This window comes from Sceloporus occidentalis, unplaced genomic scaffold (genome assembly GCF_023333645.1).
Source record: "Sceloporus occidentalis isolate IW3139 unplaced genomic scaffold, rSceOcc1.0.p SCAF_27, whole genome shotgun sequence".
In the NCBI taxonomy this organism is placed as follows: Eukaryota; Metazoa; Chordata; class Lepidosauria; order Squamata; family Phrynosomatidae; genus Sceloporus; species Sceloporus occidentalis.
The window spans coordinates 8,283,025-8,301,403 of record NW_028317007.1 but is presented as its reverse complement, the minus strand read 5'-3'; the positions used below and the strand labels follow the sequence as shown (position 1 = coordinate 8,301,403).

The 18,379-nt window shown below is 37.3% G+C and overlaps 1 protein-coding gene across 1 annotated transcript in view; it reads left to right on the top strand.

The window, feature by feature from the left end:
* LOC149299898 (ATP-binding cassette sub-family C member 4-like) overlaps positions 1-18,379 on the top strand; it is a 99,447-nt gene that overhangs the window by 76,414 nt on the left and 4,654 nt on the right. The window contains exons 26-29 of the mRNA XM_089485851.1: positions 1,439-1,594; positions 9,067-9,156; positions 9,733-9,905; positions 12,743-12,848. Coding sequence (XP_089341977.1) covers positions 1,439-1,594; positions 9,067-9,156; positions 9,733-9,905; positions 12,743-12,848 — 525 coding nt within the window. The remainder of the gene's footprint in view (positions 1-1,438; positions 1,595-9,066; positions 9,157-9,732; positions 9,906-12,742; positions 12,849-18,379) is intronic.

The window sequence follows — 18,379 nt, the reverse complement described above, 5'->3', positions numbered from 1 at the left end:
GATGCTCTTTCTGCAACTCTCTCGCAAACCCTTCTGACAACTCTCTGTTCAGTGAATAAAGCCCATTGTCATTTAATGCTATAAAAAGAGTCATGGAAGCCTTACCGCATTCTGATTTCTGACTGGTCTCATCTCCTCTCTTCCCCGCATGCTCAAAGCTTACAAATCTTGTGGATGCACATGCCCGAAACGCTTACATTTTTCTATGCGAAAAGTAAAAGTCCCAAAGACCTGGATGATGGCATAACAGCTTTAAAGAGTGGATGATTCCACATAAATAATTGCAGAATACACATCAGGTTACACTGAATATATTAAAACTCATTGGCTTTTCAAATATTCTGAATAACGAGATTGAAAAAGCAAACTAAAACTATAATAATGAAGAAATTGTGTTTTTTGGCAATGAAAGGTAACTCTGGATTTAGTCTGTGTTGATGTGGAAACAATAAGTGTCCTACAGATGGAATTCATTCTGCATTTTTTTACCTCTAATTAGTTTTTAGAAGAACTGAAATGCTTTTGAGTTATTTGTTTTATTATTTAGCAGGGTTAAACTTGTGTGTAATGCATTTAGGTAATAGTAAACCATATACTTAAAGTGATTAGTAGCAACATTTTGTTAGGTTGAAAACATTAATGTGTAATTACATGAGGGGAATTCTTCATTTTGCATTTTTTTCATGGGGTGTCTGAAAACTTCAGTATGATTCAGAGATTGGCAAAGAGATAAAAAAAATATATATATTTTTGTTTCTCATTCTAAGTGTTACCATCCCATCTGTTATATTTTTGACAATTTAATATTTAAGTGGGATCACAGCTAAAACTCATTGTAACCAGGCAAAAGAGCTTGAGCACTGATTGCCTTTGAACATCTTTGGGATGTACTAGAACAGAGATTGCAAGCCAGGTCTTCTCATCCAACATCAGTGCCTGACCTCACAAATGCTCTTCTGGAGGAATAGAAAAAAATCCCACAGAAACACTCCAAAACCTTGTGGAAATCCTTCCCAGAAGAGTGGTATCTGTTATAGCTGCAAAGGGTGGGACCAACTACATATCGATGTCTATGTATTTAGAATCTGATGTCATCAAAGTCCTTGTTGGTGTAATGGTCAGGGGTCCTAATGCTTTTGTCCATATAGTGTAGTTTCAAGTTACAACGGGTAGAAAACAGAAATATAGTTAACTGTCACCAACTTACATATGCCTAGTTTTGTATATCCGGCTTTGAGAAAGTGGACGATGTGGCAGCAGGTGTTTTATTCAGGAATGACCTGAAGTGAACAGTTCAAAAGTGTAACAGGTAGATATTTCCCTTTCTGAAAGCTTAACAAGACAGACTTCCCAACTGCATAATACCCTGTATGTTTGAACAAATCTCAGTCTTGCATAGGAAAATTTCCCATAATAATTTTTCGCTTGCGTTTGACAGGTTGGAATAGTAGGACGCACTGGTGCAGGAAAGAGTTCTTTGATTGCCGCCCTATTCCGTCTGGCTGAACCTGAAGGAAAAATTTGGATTGATAGAATTTTGACGTCAGAACTTGGTCTACATGATCTCAGGAAGAAAATGTCCATTATACCACAGGTATTTTTAATAATCTAAAATACATACATTACTTGTTTTTGGGGGGTTTTTTGGAAGAATTACAGAAAAAAAAAATACGATCTGGTCTTGTTTTAGACTTCCATGCCAGTCAGTTTCCGAAACAGTGTGATAGAAATTAACATTGTAGAAATCCTAATGCAGGAAACCCTCCATATATTTGCTTGCTTATTCATACACAGCTCTTATTTTTCGTGTATCTAACAAATGTCCGCATTAAAAATGTTAAATATTTTAGACTTAGACAAATGAAATCTAGATCTACTCAGTTTTCCCCATAGAGCTACACACATTTCTTTACTTCCTGACCCAAACTGTGATCTGTCTTGACTAAAGGATCTGTTAACATCTTGGTGCGGGATACCACAGCACACCTTCAGAGGTCTAGTGGAGAATGCCTCGATGGGTCAGGGCTGTTTTGGCGGCAAAAAGGGGACTTATGCAAAGTTAGGCAGGTGGTCATGATGTTATGGCTGATTGGTGTATACTAAACATGGAGGCTCTGAATGTGACCAACACGGTACATATGAAAAATAAACATGGCTGCATATTAGCAGTTGATATGTTGGATCATCTGTCCAGAATGCAGGAAAAATGTCTGTTCCCTGCTAACATGTGGGGGATGGAGGTTTTTGATATCACAAGTACCACCTTCCCCATATAGTTTTTTTTTAATATCACAATCATATTTAGTATAAATAAACACAAAAAAGAAAGGGGGAAAAAAATGGTGGACGAGCTTTTGTGATCTACAGCTTCCATGACTGTCAGCCAGGATAAAAATGATGGTATTGGGACTGGTTGTCCTCAAAGCAAATGCACCAGAGGTGCAAAAAAAGTACATCTCTAAGGGATATCTAAGGGATTTGACCCCATCTTATGTGTGCCTATTCTGGGATACGTTTATTACTGCTCGCATGGGCAAATCTACATGTGTATAATAAATTTAAGAGTGTCAGGGCTTTTCAGAAACTGGGATACCTACTTTTCTGTTCCATTATGTGGGACAATAATGGACCACAAAAACGGCTGTGATTTGTAACATTATCTAGTGACGCATGGTTTATTGGACGATGCGTGTACAAATGGATGAAATAAAGCCGTATGGGTCAAGAAGCATATGGTAAAACCTAAAAAAAAAAAAGTTCCAGGCAATATGACCTTAGTTATGGCAGGGCTAAAAAGTTTAAGTTCTTACAGGTACTTGTTTAAAAAAAATATCCTGAAAGCTTTCTTTAGGGCTTGTTTCACATAACAGGGGAATGTTTAAAAATGTTGTCCCTTTTTAAGTGGACATTACTTCCTAAACAATTAAGTAGATAACCCTAACATGCCATCTAAGCAATTTCGTACTACCTTCATGGGTTGTGAGAAATCAGTTATGTTAAATGATTGAATTTTGGGTTTGGCATGCTATAAAAGTGTAACCCTCATTTTACATCAGTGGGTATTGAGAGAACTAACAGGGGTTGGTATATTTGTAATGAATGACAAAATAAGTGATGTATTCAAAAATCACATGGAAAACTGCATGTAATTGCTTTCATATGTGCCAACTGCATGTTTGCCATTACTGCCTCTTAAATAATTCACAGCTTTGGGTTTAAAAAAGGTCCATCATTACAGCAACAAAAAGCAAAATGTAAAATAATGAGGCACATTGTGTGACAATAACAAAAGTAGTTATTTTCATTGAAAACGCAATTATAGTTTGAGTTTTTAATTATTTAAACTCCTAACCTAATAAGAAGCACTATTGCTTACAAAGCATTACCTCATTTTTAATGTTGTCTTAATTAGAGACAGAGTCTGGCTGGTCTGGGGGTGGGGGGGGGCAATTGCCCCCTGTTGTGATCCAAAATTCTTCAAATAGGGCCAGTCCCACTTAGACTGGCCTACTTGGAAGTGTAGTGATGATCCTTCCAGAACCAGTTGATGTTTCCTGTAAGGATGTTTAAAGTATCACTTTTGTTCCTGAACTTGTGGATCTTAAAGCAGATCTGTCATTTGATGAGAAAAATAAAAACCGATATTCGGTGCAAAATACATTTCACTCTGCATTATTAATTGATTTACATAGTGCCATCATATTCCTCAGTGCTATATGGTGGGTTTCCTTTCACATCTGACTTCCTATAAGTAGTTGGTAGAATTCAGCATTTCTCAGGTCTTCAACCTGTACTCCAAATAGCATCTCTTTTCTATAATAATAGCAATAATAAGGTATAGATATTCCTATGATGTTGAAAAGTTAATATCCAAATTATACCATGAGTTAGCAGTATCTGAGCTTGGAGAATTCTACGCCACAATTTGAGGAAGCTATTCTTTACTTTCCCTAAACAACTATAGCAAAATGAGTATCTGTGAGGTCATTGACTGGCACCAAACTCTTGTTGCCAGCTCACTAAGTTAGGGGGCAACATCATGCAATACACACGCACACTCGTCTTTGGCTGCAAAATGCTTGTCGTATTTATTTCTTGCCTGTTCAGGGCCTTAAGGTGTACTCCTGACTTTGTGCAGCCTGTATATCCAATGCCTTTCAGTGCCTACACCTTGTGAATTACTGCCAGTGTGTTCATACATGTCTTCTCTTTTTAAGTAACAGATTTACAAAATACTTTTTCGTAACAGGTGTGTACTAACATTAGGCTAGAGTATGTTTCCCTGCATGCACCTGACCCATTTTCCTTCTATGTAATGTTTTATAAAGGGTGGAGGAAGGACGGCTATGTTTACTGTATATGCTGAATTAAATTATATATCTAATGTATGGTCTATTAAGACAAACAGTGTTTGTGTGAACATAAGCAGCATTTACAAGGCATGATTTTTTTCCCTTGTTACCCACAAATTCATTATAACCCATGAGCATATTTTGAACAATGCCGCTTTAAACCTCATGATTAATTACCAGGTCCCCTTGTCAGTAGACAAATTTAAGTTGATATGTATTACCTGCAAATAAATACAATTGGATTGTAACCTAATTCAGGATTTCCATTGTTTCTGCACACTAAAGGCTTCATTAACACACAGTGGTGCTAGTCACTGGTACCGGCTTCCTTTTGGTTTCCAAAGAAAAGACTGCATGGGCTTTGATTCTACTCTTTTTGTTTGAGATCAATAATTCTTTTTCCCGTGGTGAAAGGAAATATTACCCTTATTGTAGGTCTACAAGTTCAGTATGTTATTTCACAATTATTAAAAGTGGTATAACATTAACATGACAAGTTTTTAGTAGTCAGTGTTTTTATATCTTTATTCTGTGCCCACAGCTTGCATGTATTTTATTATAGAGAACAAACTTACGCTTACGAATAAAGAGAAGGTTTTGCCCAATGGTTTCCTTGTTCCTGTAAGTTTTAAGTGTTGGTTGGTTATGGTTAAGCTTTACCTGATGAAGATACATACATTTTACCATTTTTTAATTCCCAGAAAATGTCATTAAGCTGTATACCCAATTTGCGTTAAGAATATAGTATTTTGTTTTTTTTACGTTCTCACCTATATAATATATTGTTTCTGGTAAAATGTTTTAGTTGAAAAACATTCTCTGATTTATATGCCTCTTTTGTACATTTATGGAGTATCTTAATGTTTCTTTATAGTTGTCTCTCGGGGTTAGCCAAATAATAGCTGTACAGTTGTCGTTTGATAGCCTTTGTTCAGCTAAACGCTGGTGGAGGATCATCTGTAAGGAACCTTTGTGTTGGTTGGTATGCACTAATAAAAAGAAACAGGGAAGTGGTGCTAAGAGTTCCTAGCATAGCCACAACTTGCATTTAGTTTTCTTTGTCACCCTTGATGATTATTAGGCAGGCCATGGGGTGTATTAAAACTAACTTTCTAATAAATGTGCATAAAAATATCAATCAGCCCCATAATCTTCAGCATCTCGTGTGGGGTGTTTTCTTTAGATGGAGAAGTCGGCTGATATGACAACAAGCCGAATGTGCTGTGTACTAGTAAACACTACTGGCAGCATTATACTATGACTTCAACAAGGGCCCTATAAATCAGCACAGGATGGCAGATAATGAATCCCAAATCAGGACAGCCACACCAAAATGAAAATATCTGCAGAGTAAACTCAATTACTCTGAAATGCAGACAGTAGTTTGGTTCAGACATAGGTGGAAGAAGAGCAATTAACTTTAGAATGACATCACAAAATTTGAAAATGTTCTATGTTTGAGAGCTATGGCTTTCAATTACTGCAAAGCAAAGACAAAGAGTTCTAGACACACTAGAAAAACAGTGTCTTAGAGGGGATAGTCTAACATTCTATTAATAATATAAAAATATAAAAGGACCATCCAGCGACCCATTCATTAACAAAAATGTACAAAGATCAAGAGGCTATCCTCTGAGACTGGAAGAGCAAAGATTTCATACGTAACTAAAGAATGGATTTTTTGCGGTAAGGGCAATAAAGGTATGGATTTCACTACCAAAAGATGTGGTGCTATCAACTACACTGGATGCCTTCAAAAGGCTTTTTTTTTTTTTTTTTTTTTTTTTAGAATAAATGATTAAATAAACATTTAATATTTCAGAGCTTATTGATCCAAGGAGAAACCTGATTGCCTTTTGGAGTGGCAAAATCCCCCCAAAATAGCATAATTGTTTTAGGGTTTTTTTGCCTTTTTGTTCAAAAGCAGGAAGAATAGGTGGTAGGTTTGGACTTGGGACTTTTTTCAATCTTAATTACTATGGATTTCAACTCCTATGTTTCACTATTCACTAAAGGGTAATATTGACAGGTTTCTCCAGCAAGAAGGGCTATGCATATGGAGTTTGTTTCATAGGGACTGCGGTCACTTTCTGTCTTAAAGAAAAGACCATTCACAATGTCTTGTATTCAATGGTTGGGGAAATAAGATTTATCAACGTCTAAAAATCAAAACAAAACTCATACATCCATGAATGGTTTACATTTCTCTAAGCACTTGTTTGCAAAAGGGGTATAATGACTTTACTAGAAATATACTAAAAATGCGTATCACATGGAGTTTAAGGTTGCAAGTCCTGTTTTAGAATTTGGTCTATAATTTCTAGCTTATTTTAGCAATGCTTCTTGCGTATATTAAAATCACAAAATATTATGGTTACATTCTTTTGAATTAAACCCATCTGTATCAAGTACAGGGGTTAATTAGAGACCACCAGCAGAATATGTTTGCCTAATATTCACATCAGTTTTGATTTATAAATTAACTATTTTGTTGATATTAATATAAATATATTCAAATATCACATGAAACATTCTGATGCTTGGAGTCACCTTAACAAAAACCTTTCTTTTCCCCCCCAGTGGAAATAAATAACTAGTACTTCAACAAATGAGTGTTTTTGCTTTCAGAACCATTCCCAATTGACAATGTGTTCCATATGAGATGTTGTAAACAATATGCAGACAGGACATTATGAAATAGTTTATCAGCGTGCAGGAGGTGGGAAAACACCAAGTAACTTTTGCTCTACCAAGGTCCCCAAACACGAAGTGAGGTCCCCATTACTCTGTTTTGGGTTTTGCATTTACTAGCATAAATAAACATGCCTTTAACATTGTACCCATCACTAAAGGGAGAGTTGACATGGGAGTTTACAAGAGAGTTGTTTCCTGGCTTCACTATCAATGCTCCCTCTAAGTTGTATATCCTCTGTGCGTCTGTCAGTCAGTGCCACACGGGATACGATGCCAGAGTTGAGGGGAGAAACATGTTTGTATGAATATGAAGTGGGTGTGCTAAGGGATGGGAATGAAGATGATGGAGAAATAATTCTGAGTGGGCATGGAGATTGAGGAGGATGATTGTGAGACAATATGGGGTGATGATGGTAGGGGGATGGAAAATTTAGTGGTTGGGGATAATGAATGTGGTGGCGTCTGTGAATGAATTTTGATGTGTAGGGTATGATAATGGTCAGTGGCAGCTCTCTATACTTATACATAGGACATAGATGATCCCAACAGTGAGGATGCTTAGGTGTAGGCAGGTATAGTTTGTCATGGAGTATAATGGGCAAAGCACCAGAGAAGCCAGATACCTGTATAGGTATCCTGCAGGAAGAATTCCTAGGCAGCTTACACAAGGTGCCATGCGTTAAAGCAAGATGCATAGTCAGACACAGCCTGGTTCGGTTTACCAAACGGGTAGGCATAAAAGCCAAAGGTCAAATCACAGAGCATGTAGTCAACCAATCCATCTATGGTACACAGGTAGATCAAACAGGAGCAGAATCATTAGGCAGGAAAGTAGTCAGCCAAGCCAAGGGTCAATACGAAATATACAGTGTAAACACAATACACAGGACCACACTATTGTACCTGAATAGAGCAGTACTGGATTTTATAAATCCACTGCCCTGCCTCCAGCAGCACATCATGGAACAACAAACTGAACAACATGAGTTCAACCTTAAAAGAAAAGAATAAAATCTAAATATGTAAGTTCACATATTGCATCTGTATATAAGAGAGACTGTCCCAACATTATCTTGAAACAATTTCAGGTTTGCATTTGCACAAGTAAAGATTGCACAACATAAGATTTCTGTGTACACTAACTACTAAAAAGTAGAGGAAACCGTGTTCACTACACATTAAGGGCCCACACGAGTGGGCTTGTGTTGCAGGAACTTCTTGTCAGGTGTGGTATAATGCTTCGTTATATCAGTCTTCTTGCACATTGAATTGCACATTATGCAGGGCCAGCTCAGCCTTTCTTACTGGGAAACTTTCCTTTGTTAGATAATTTTTTTCTAAATCAATTGTCATTTTTTATCTATGTCTTCATCGCAAGTGTAACGTTGATTCTCTTTCTAGAAAGTGTTAATTTTTTTTCTGTAGAATGGTGTTCAGGCAGTCTTTGCTTTGGGTGGGTTAAGGAGAAGGGAGAGAAAATTGATTACATATGCCGGCTTTGCCACCTTTTTAAGGAGCTCTCGGTTTCCTTGAGTAGGATGGCCCTCTAGATTTAACATCTCCAGAACAGCAGTATTACTTGGGAGAGTTCCAATCTGCTACAGGTAGACTATCGTCCTGCACCAGCACCAAGAGTGGTCTTTATCTCTTTCAATAATTGTTGTCGTAGTACAAATGGGCTCTTGTTTATGTTAAAATATAATCACTTAATGATGTGGGTCACCCTGGCTTGGCATAACATTGAGAACACTCTGAGTGTATCTGCATTTTACAACAATATTGGCAGATGTACTAACACATATATTTTCTTTTGTAATGCATGCAAATGCATGGAATGTGAATTTAAAACGTACCTTATTACCATGACAGTATAAATCCATCAGAACCAAACAAAATGAGTGGTCACATGTGCCCAACCCCAACATAAAAGATCATGTTGCTTTGTACTCCTGAATAATGTGTTCTTTATTGATAGCATTTCTTTCTTTCTTGTATTCCATTTTGTATTTTTGAATAACAGGAGCCGGTTCTTTTCACCGGGACAATGAGGAAGAACCTTGATCCCTTTGACGAGCATACTGATGAGGAGCTATGGGATGTTTTAAAAGAGGTACTGATAAAAATGTATTTTGCTCTCGGTAATTTACTTGGAAAAAGAAAATTGGAATTGGTCTTCTTTTGACATTTATTATTGCTTTTCTTGCCTTACACGTGTAGCTGGTCTGTATCTGTATGAAAAATTCACATTTTTGGTGGTTCTTCATACTAAAAGCACTAGTCAGGACAGTAGAGTATATATTGATTAATAATCAGTAATTCATGTTGTACACCAATGCAAAAAGAAATTACAACATTCATTAGAAAGTGTGTGTATATATATATGTATGTTTATATATGTTAATAATGTTGTTACCCTAGCAACCAGAGCAAAGTTAAAGATGGCTGTGTGTGTGTGTGTGGGGGGGTATTTACATTATTGAACTGTATTTTTTTTTTGGTATCTTTTTGTGACTCACAGGTGTATAGAATCAAGCACCTGTGTGTGTGTGTGCTGCCACATCATGTGTTACATTATCTTGATGATCCCGAACCATCATTTGATAACATAATAGTAACAATAAATAATACTTTGTTATATCGATACTTTTTGTTTTGCTAGAAATATCTTTCCTCTTATATACTACAGGTGCAGCTTAAAGATGCGATTGAAGAATTACCTGGTAAAATTGAGACACAATTAGCAGAATCCGGCTCAAATTTCAGTGTCGGCCAAAGACAGCTGGTTTGCCTTGCACGGGCAATTTTAAGGCGAAACCGAATATTAATTATTGATGAAGCAACAGCAAATGTGGATCCCAGGTACATAAAACGTCTCTACTTGTTCAACTTTTTTTTTTTTTTTTAAGTTTTATTTTAATGTAGCTTTAAAACACGGGAAACACGTCTCCAGTCCCGTTTCATTGAATGGGCACAAAGTTAATTCCTGACTCCAATTAGTTTTTGATTAGCCTAGGGGTTCACATAGTACTTCCGACCCACCCTGTGAATGTTTACTTTTTCTTGCCACAGTGTGTGTGTATGTGTTATATACACACATTAATTTTGGACGTTTATATACTTGTGTTTCAATGTGAAATGTTAACGTATAAGCTCGTGCAGGGATAGTATAGTTAAATAACAATCTTGTTATAACCTTTAAAAGAATAACAGTAATTACTAGGTTATGCCAGTGAGAATGTAAAACATGAACATGAATTGTAGACTTCATGCCCTAGATGCAAGAGGTAAAGGGATGCTCCTCAAGTTAAAGGCTGTCTTGTACAGCGGGCAATTACTTTCAAGGGTTCCATGTATAAAGTGGATATAGAGGCAAAAGATGATAATTGATGGCCTTATTTACATGCGACTACCCAGAATCCCTTGTGGTTGTGGCAGCACCATGAGATTTCTGAGGGAAACAACAAGCCTTCTGGCTTGTCTGGTGTCTGTAGATGAGTGTTCACTAATGCTTCTACTACCCCCTTAATTTTAAGTGAAAGGGTTTTCCATCACCTTTACCCTCCATAACTTATGTAATGGTATTTCAAGTTATACCGTAAAACTGATCAAGGCTAAAGACATAGAAGATACTACTTAGGGAGAACTATACAAGACCTTGTCGTGCTAAAAAAGGAATTGGTTTGAGATTCTGCACAGATTTCTTAATTTCTACTGAAAGATTGTGCTAGAGGTAATTTCAGATTATAGTTTAATTAAATTCATGTGTCCTGTATGGAAAGAAAGTCCCTCGTTTGAATGGAAGTCATGCAGGCAAAATATTGCCCTGTTCTTAAAGTGTTAAACCTATTAACCCCTGTCTTTTTTTTTTTTTTTTTCACTTTTTCAAGTGCCAATTATGAGTTGAAACGATTTTAGCTCAATTTCAACATTTCCTGCTAAGCATAAAACAATGTACGACAGGCACATATAGCGTAAATCTCTGTAAAGGTTCTTGTTTCTAAAAGTAGAATTTAATCCCAGACATTTGCATCAAGAATCGTGAATCACCCTCCTTCAAGCATTACAGCTTAAAACCTCCATTAATTGAGGCGTATGAGAAACTTTGTGAAGAATTTACATTTCTTTTGAAGATTAATCTGTGTGATTGACATTTAAATAGTGGTTTATTAACAGCTGTTTTGTGGTCAGATAAGACAGTAGCTTTATTTCATGTTCTGGTAGATATTGTCGGAGTGTCCTACAACTATATTTGATGGTTTTGAATGCATCTTTTGCAATATTTATGCTATCTTTTGCCCACGTTACTAGTCACTCCATCGCATTGGCTTTTAAAGCCGATCTGAGTTTTGCATTATCCATAGCATTTTTTCTTTTTTCGCTCTCTCTCAAATGTACATGTTCTTTTTTTGTATTTCCTCTGTGTACCTATACGTACTGGAGAGGATAATTGAAGGTTTCCATTATTTTCAGTAGATATGAATTGAATGGCGGCATGAGAAATGTCTCCTGCCATGTTTTAACCTATGAATAAAGAGCTGCCCTTAAAGATAGAGGCAAATAAAAATGTGTAATGTTCCAAAACCTTGGTGTATGGTGTTTATCTTGTTCTGTATCACCGCGCAATGCGTTGTTTTGCTACCCACGTTCAATTATTGCCCATTCAAAATTGCTAAAAATAATGAAGTCTTAGGTTATGTTAGGCTAACCTCTTCATTTCTACAGAAATGTGCACAATAGCTGTCCTTCACAAAGAAGAGTTCTCATTGTTGAGCTGAAAAGTGTTTTTAAATTTTTTTTTCTTTTCCATACGTTTCAGTCTGTCATACACTTTCAGATGCGAACTCATTGCTTTCAGCCTGTATAATTAATTGAAGTTCATTGCTAAGCCTTTTTTTTTAATTATTTTTTTTTTTTTTTAAAGCCCCTTGTGTATGTCGGCAAGGCATGCGACTGGGGTGATCAGCTCAGTGCTACCAACTTCATGGTGACTTTAGATTCCATCCTTAAGGCTATTTAATGTATCAAATAATATTTAGGTTGATTTTAATGTCGTTTAATCTGTAGTGAATAAAATGCACGCTGCTGTAACATGTTTCTTTTCTCTTGTTTTTACAAACGTTTAGCCATTTTTTTGCTATTTTTATTTCATTTCAGCTCCTCCTTTGTTACATAGCTAAAAAATGACCATTTAAATATTAAAGCGAGACCTGAAGGGGTAACACTCTCGTTACTGAAAAATTGATGGTATCGGTAAATCCACGTCCAAATTATAGTTAATATTAAAACATGGCTTTTATTTAATATCAGAGTTACATGGTACATATAATATTCAGAATATTAGACAAACTCGATTACAAGATTAAGGAAAACATAACTATTCAAATGCAATATTTGAGAAATTACTGAATTCCAAGGCAATACTTGGAAAATCTTTCAGTTTTTAGATATTGTATGAATGTCTCATGTTCCAAAAGTTTGTAGTATAGACAAAGTTAATGAAATTAAAATAACTTCGACTTTTTAATATACTATGTAGTGATAGACTATTTCTTATTCTTTCAAGAATAATATCAATATAAAAAAGATTTGTGCAGAACTGGACTTTAATTTGCAGTCAATATGTACACTGATACAGAATGCAATAGACGTGAATGTATTTTTATCATACATGTCTTTGTTTTTTGTTTTTAAACTAGGACAGATGAACTTATTCAGAAGACAATCCGAGAAAAGTTTGCCGAATGCACAGTACTAACGATTGCACACAGGCTGAACACAATAATTGACAGTGATAAAATTATGGTAAGCATTTCATAATTTATTGATATGTGACATTGCTTTCTAACTCTTTATGTGTAGCATTGGTGTGTTGCTGTTCAAAAGTTCTGGAACACATAGTATAACAATATATTAAAGAGTTGAAATAAAGCTGTATGTAAATTGATTTTATTTGTTCCCAAGGATAGACTAAGCAATAACATTTATTCCACCTACAATGCCTTGCAAAAGTATTCACCTCCCCTCTTGGCATTTTTCCTATTTTGTTGCATTACAGACAATTAATATAGATCTTTATTTGGATTTCACGTAATGGACATACGTAAAATAGTCTAAATTGGTGAAGTGAAATGTAGAAAATAACTTTTTTTTAAAAAGAACAAAAAACAGAAAAGTTAGTGCATGCATATGTATTCACCCCATTTTGCTATGAAGACCCTAAATAAGATCTGGTGCAACCAATTTCCTTCAGAAGTCACATAATAAGTCCACCTATGTGCAATCTAAGTGTCACATGATCTCAGTATATATACACCTGTTCTGAAAGGCCTCAGAGTCTGCAACACAACCGAGCAAGGGGCAACACCACCGAGCAAGGAGCTCTCCAAACAGGTCAGGGACAAAGTTGTGAAGTAGTGGGAATGTACAGACCATGGTTGGGTTATTTAAAAAACCAAAAAACCTCCCACAGAGCACCGTTAAATCCATTTTTAAGAAATGGAAATAATATGGCACCGCAACAAACCTGCCAAGAGAGTACCGTCCACCACAACTCACGGATCAATCAAGGGGAGGGCATTAATCAGAGAGACATCAAAGAGACCAAAGACAACTGTGAAGAAGCTGCAAAGCTCCACAGCGGAGATTGGAGTATCTGTCCGTACACTCCACAAAGCTGGGCTCTACGGAAGAATGGCCAGAAAAAAAGCCATTGTTTAAAAAAAAAAATAATAATAAAAAAAAAATAAATAGCTTTTTGGCCATTAATAAAAATGTCTGGCGCAAGCCTCATCACCCAGAGAACACCATCCCCACAGTGAAGCATGTTGGTGGCAACATCATGCTGTGGGGATGTCCTTCATCAGCAGGGACTGGGAAACTGGTCAGGATCGTAGGAATGATGGTGCTTAATACAGGGAAATTCTTGAGGGAAACCTGTTTGTCTTCCAGAGATTTGCGGCTGGGGTGGAGGTTCACCTTCCAGCAGGTCAATGCATACTGCTAAAGCAACACCGAGTGGTTTAAGGGGAAACATTTAATTGGAATGGCCTAGTCTTCAATCCAATTGAGAATCTGTGGTATGACATAAAGATTGCTGTACACCAGCAGAACCCATCCAACTTGAAGGAGCTGGAGCAGTTTTACCTTGAAGAATGAGCAAAAATCCCAGCGGCTTCATCTGCCAAGCTTATATGTATTGTCTTTGTGGGGGGGGGGGTAACTACATAATTAAACTGGGTGCCTTGATGGCTATTGTGAGGAATTTTTATGGTTATTTAAATATTCAAAATTCTGCTTGCACTGGAATAGAATGCATCAAACATGATTTTGGGGAAGGACAGAAGATAATTGGCTAGAAGTGGGCACTAACTACTTTTCTACAAATCTGGCACAGATTTGAGGTCATTTGAGGTCACAGGCTCAAATAATACAAATGTATAAAACGAGGCCTACCAAACAGGTGTAAGCATGCTGCAAAAACAGCGTATTGGCTGTACAATGTATACAAAAAACAAAAACCTCTCATTTATATTATGTTTATATATTTGTTGCCAACTTTATTAGGGTAAGAAGCGCAGACAGGTCCACAACAGACCTGCTAGCAATATTTTTCAGTCATGATTGTGCAAAAAGATTTTTCCAACAAACCTCTTGTTTTTGTTGTCCCAGAAAGAGAGAGAGAACACAATTTCTAAATATCTGTAATAATATAGTGGTCACGCTGCCTTTTTTATTGTCAAGAAAATCTGTTAAGCATTAGCATTGTCTTGAAAACATTTCTTAATTTACTATTAAACAAGCTATAATTCCATTGATGTATTGAGATATAACCTTCCATGTATTCATGAGGGACATTGAGTTTTTTGTGATCATAGAGCTTAACAAAAGAAATATGAGAAAACATCTGCAAGATAATTAATGATATTGTTATGAGCATTGTTTACTTGCTGATTCTCCAAGGGGATTCACCTAGTTTTAATTCACTATTTTGCATTGGCATAATACACTTGTAAATTATGTTGTTTTTGTTTATCCACTAGGCTGTTTTGCGTAAATTAGCAGTGGTATTTTACAATTATTCCAACTATAGTTTCACATCTGATGCACGTCTGCTTGTGTTTTGTTGGGGTTAGCTACATAAAGCATGGTTAAGGAGTACACGTCTGCCATTTATAGGTTTCTCTGGAAACTGTTAAAAAACACAACTATATATTGCAGGTGTAGAATTGGCCTTTTGGTCCCTGTTAAGTAATATAATTGAAGAGACTGTGGGCCAGTCAAGGTCCTCCATGCCAAACTCCTCCACGCCAAACTCCTCCACGCCAAACTATCTTTAAACCATGTCTTTATGGGCCTTGCATATGATACTCAGTACTCAAACTGTTGATATTCACAGAGGATATCTTTAAAGCGAGAGAATATGTTTAAATAAACATATTTTTGCATAACAAGGAATATAACATACTTGCTAAATAGCTAACAAAGTAACAAAAACACTAAGCACCCCAAAACTAGTGCATACTAATTGAACACATGCCCACACTAGCACATTCACAATCATTTGGAGGCGACTAGCTTTTTTAGTATTTGTTGGTTTCAGTAGTCCTCATATGCTATTGAGTATTTTGGTTGTATTGTATATTACGCCTACATGAGGAGTGTTGGGCCAGGAACACTAAGAACCAATGTTTTTTGTGTTGGTTTTTTTTTTTGTTGTTGTAAGGACAGCACCTATGTGTAGTTTTTATAATTAGCTGTCAGAAGTTAGATACATTCTAATACCAAGTTAACTGTCATTTTTACCATTAAAGTCCTCTAAAATAACTTATCAAATAAAAATAAAATTGGCTATTGTAAAAAACTTAAAAGCATCCTCAATTGCCAATGGAGAATTATCTTGTTAATAGCTTTAAGGCTTCTTTAGTAAGTCTGCAGTTAGACCTGCTATACCTGTGTTGTAGCCGCACCCGCCTATTAGTAACTATGTCACCGGAGAGCGTTCTGTTTCACTTGTATGTTGGCTTTGTTGCTGCGATTGGGTGCATTCTGGGCCTTAGACTGAAGTGGAGTGGAATAGAATAGTCCGTAATCTAGAGCCAGTGGTTGTGCAGAAAATGTGAGTTATGCCAAATATGTGGAAACTGACTTAGCTGCATAAACTTTAGGGCTTCGTCACTCAAAATATATAGAATATAATTTGCAGGCTGCACACTATATTATATGGAAAATATGATGCTTTGTACACATTTGTATGGCAGTCACATACATAAGTACTTGTCTGTGTTAGTTGAGTCAGAGTTACATTGTTCTTGCTTATATTGTCCGTGTGTGTACATTTCAGCTTTGTAATGGACCCAATCTGTAGGCCAATAGGACAGACTGAGGCTCATTGGAGTTTTAGTTCAATAACACTAAACATGTAGCTGCTAAGAGTCCTGCATTTGCGGGAACAGTTCCAATCACTGGGCTCATGTTCCAATTGCCTGCTGTCAATGCTAACATCGCATTAGCATGTGCATGCGGTAAACGGAAAGGTGATGTGCAGAACATGATGGTTAAGCAAGTAAGTGTAGGAAATGACTGGAACTACCCTGTAGGGCTGCAACTAACTATTATTTTAATAATCTATTAGTTGGCCGATTATTTTTTCTATTAATCGGATAAAAAATGCAATTTTTTTTAATTTAAAATAATGTAATAAAAAACATACAATTTACACTTTCATCTCTTTATCGCAATGGCCTCTCTCTATTCACCTTCTTATTTTACTGACATAATAAAAGCTACAAGAACCCAAACAGTGTTTCTCAAACTAGGTTTTAATACAAAGTTATTAGTAAATATTAATTCATATGTTAACTATTTTTCATATTTAATAAAAACTATGAGAAAAAAGCCTTGTTTATATTTTTTTATTTACCAAACTGCCCCCAGTTATGCACATCTGACCCCCAGCTTGCCGCTCTGCCCCCAGATATGCCTTATACCTCCTATATGCCAGAGATTCCACTGTGCCCCCTGATATGCCTTACACTCCTTATATGCCAGTGATATGCAACTGAGCCCCCTGATATACCTTTTACCCCCAGATATGTCTTATGCCCCCCTGATATGCCTAATATCGACATGCCTTATACCCCCTATTTGCCACTGTGCCCCCTGATATGCCTTATAACTTCCAATATGCCACTCGCCCCCATTTATGCCTTATACCTCCCTATATGCCACTGTGTACCCAGATATGCCACTCCGCCCCCATAAATGCCCTGCACCACCCTGAAATTCATTATACTCCCTGATTCACCACTCTACCTCCCCCTATACACCAATCTAACTCCCCCAGATATGCCATTCTGCCTCCCTGAAATTAATTACACCCCCATACACCACTCTGCTACCCTGAAATTCATTATACCCCCATACACCACTATAACTCACCCATACACCACTCTGCCTCCTCCCCCCTCCCATAGACCGCTCTGCCTCTCTCCCGACTCCCTGGTGTCTTGTGAGCCTCCGTTGCTGACAGGCACTTTCACTGCAGCTTCATAGAAGCCTCAGCGTAAGTGAAGGGCAGTAACGGAGGCTGTCTGTGCGCATCGCGCAGACCCCCACCAGCTGACAGAGGATGATCCTCTGCAGGAGACCTCGATTCTCTGTCAGCCGGTGGGGGTCTGCACGATGCGCACAGACAGCCTCCGTTACTCACCTTCACTTCCGCTGGGGCTTCTACATCATGTGATGCTGCCACTGCATCGTAGGAGCGGAAGTGGAGGGGAGAGGCGGAAGTTGTCTGTGCGCATCGCACGGACACCCACCGGCTGACAGTGACGGGAATCCAGGTCCCCTGCAGCGTTGATTTTATCGATTATTTGTTTCTGCCCTACTACCCTGCAAAAGCAGGGTACAAAACAGCAAAGTTGTGGGCGCAGTATGGTACTTGAGACACACAACTGATCTTCAATATATCAACGCTTCCAAATGTCCCACTCTGGTTGACACTACGTGGATGGCAGTGTGAGACATTCGAAGATTGGTCTATCTTTCATGCTCCATACTGTGCCTAGTATTCTACAGTTTTGTACTCTGCTCCTTCAAGGCAGTTCTGTTTGTTTCTTACATGAGTTACATTAACTCACTCCATCACACACTTGATCTATAGAGTTGCATAACCCCTAACTTCTGGTGTCTAAATGTTGGGGGTTATCGAGGTGTGTGGCATTTCATAGACATTACAGCTTCCAGGGCCAGTCAATTGAGTTACATCTCTAAATGGCCCATGATCCCCACTGCCCCTTTAAGCGAGTGGGGCAGGTAAAGTGCCCAAAAATCAG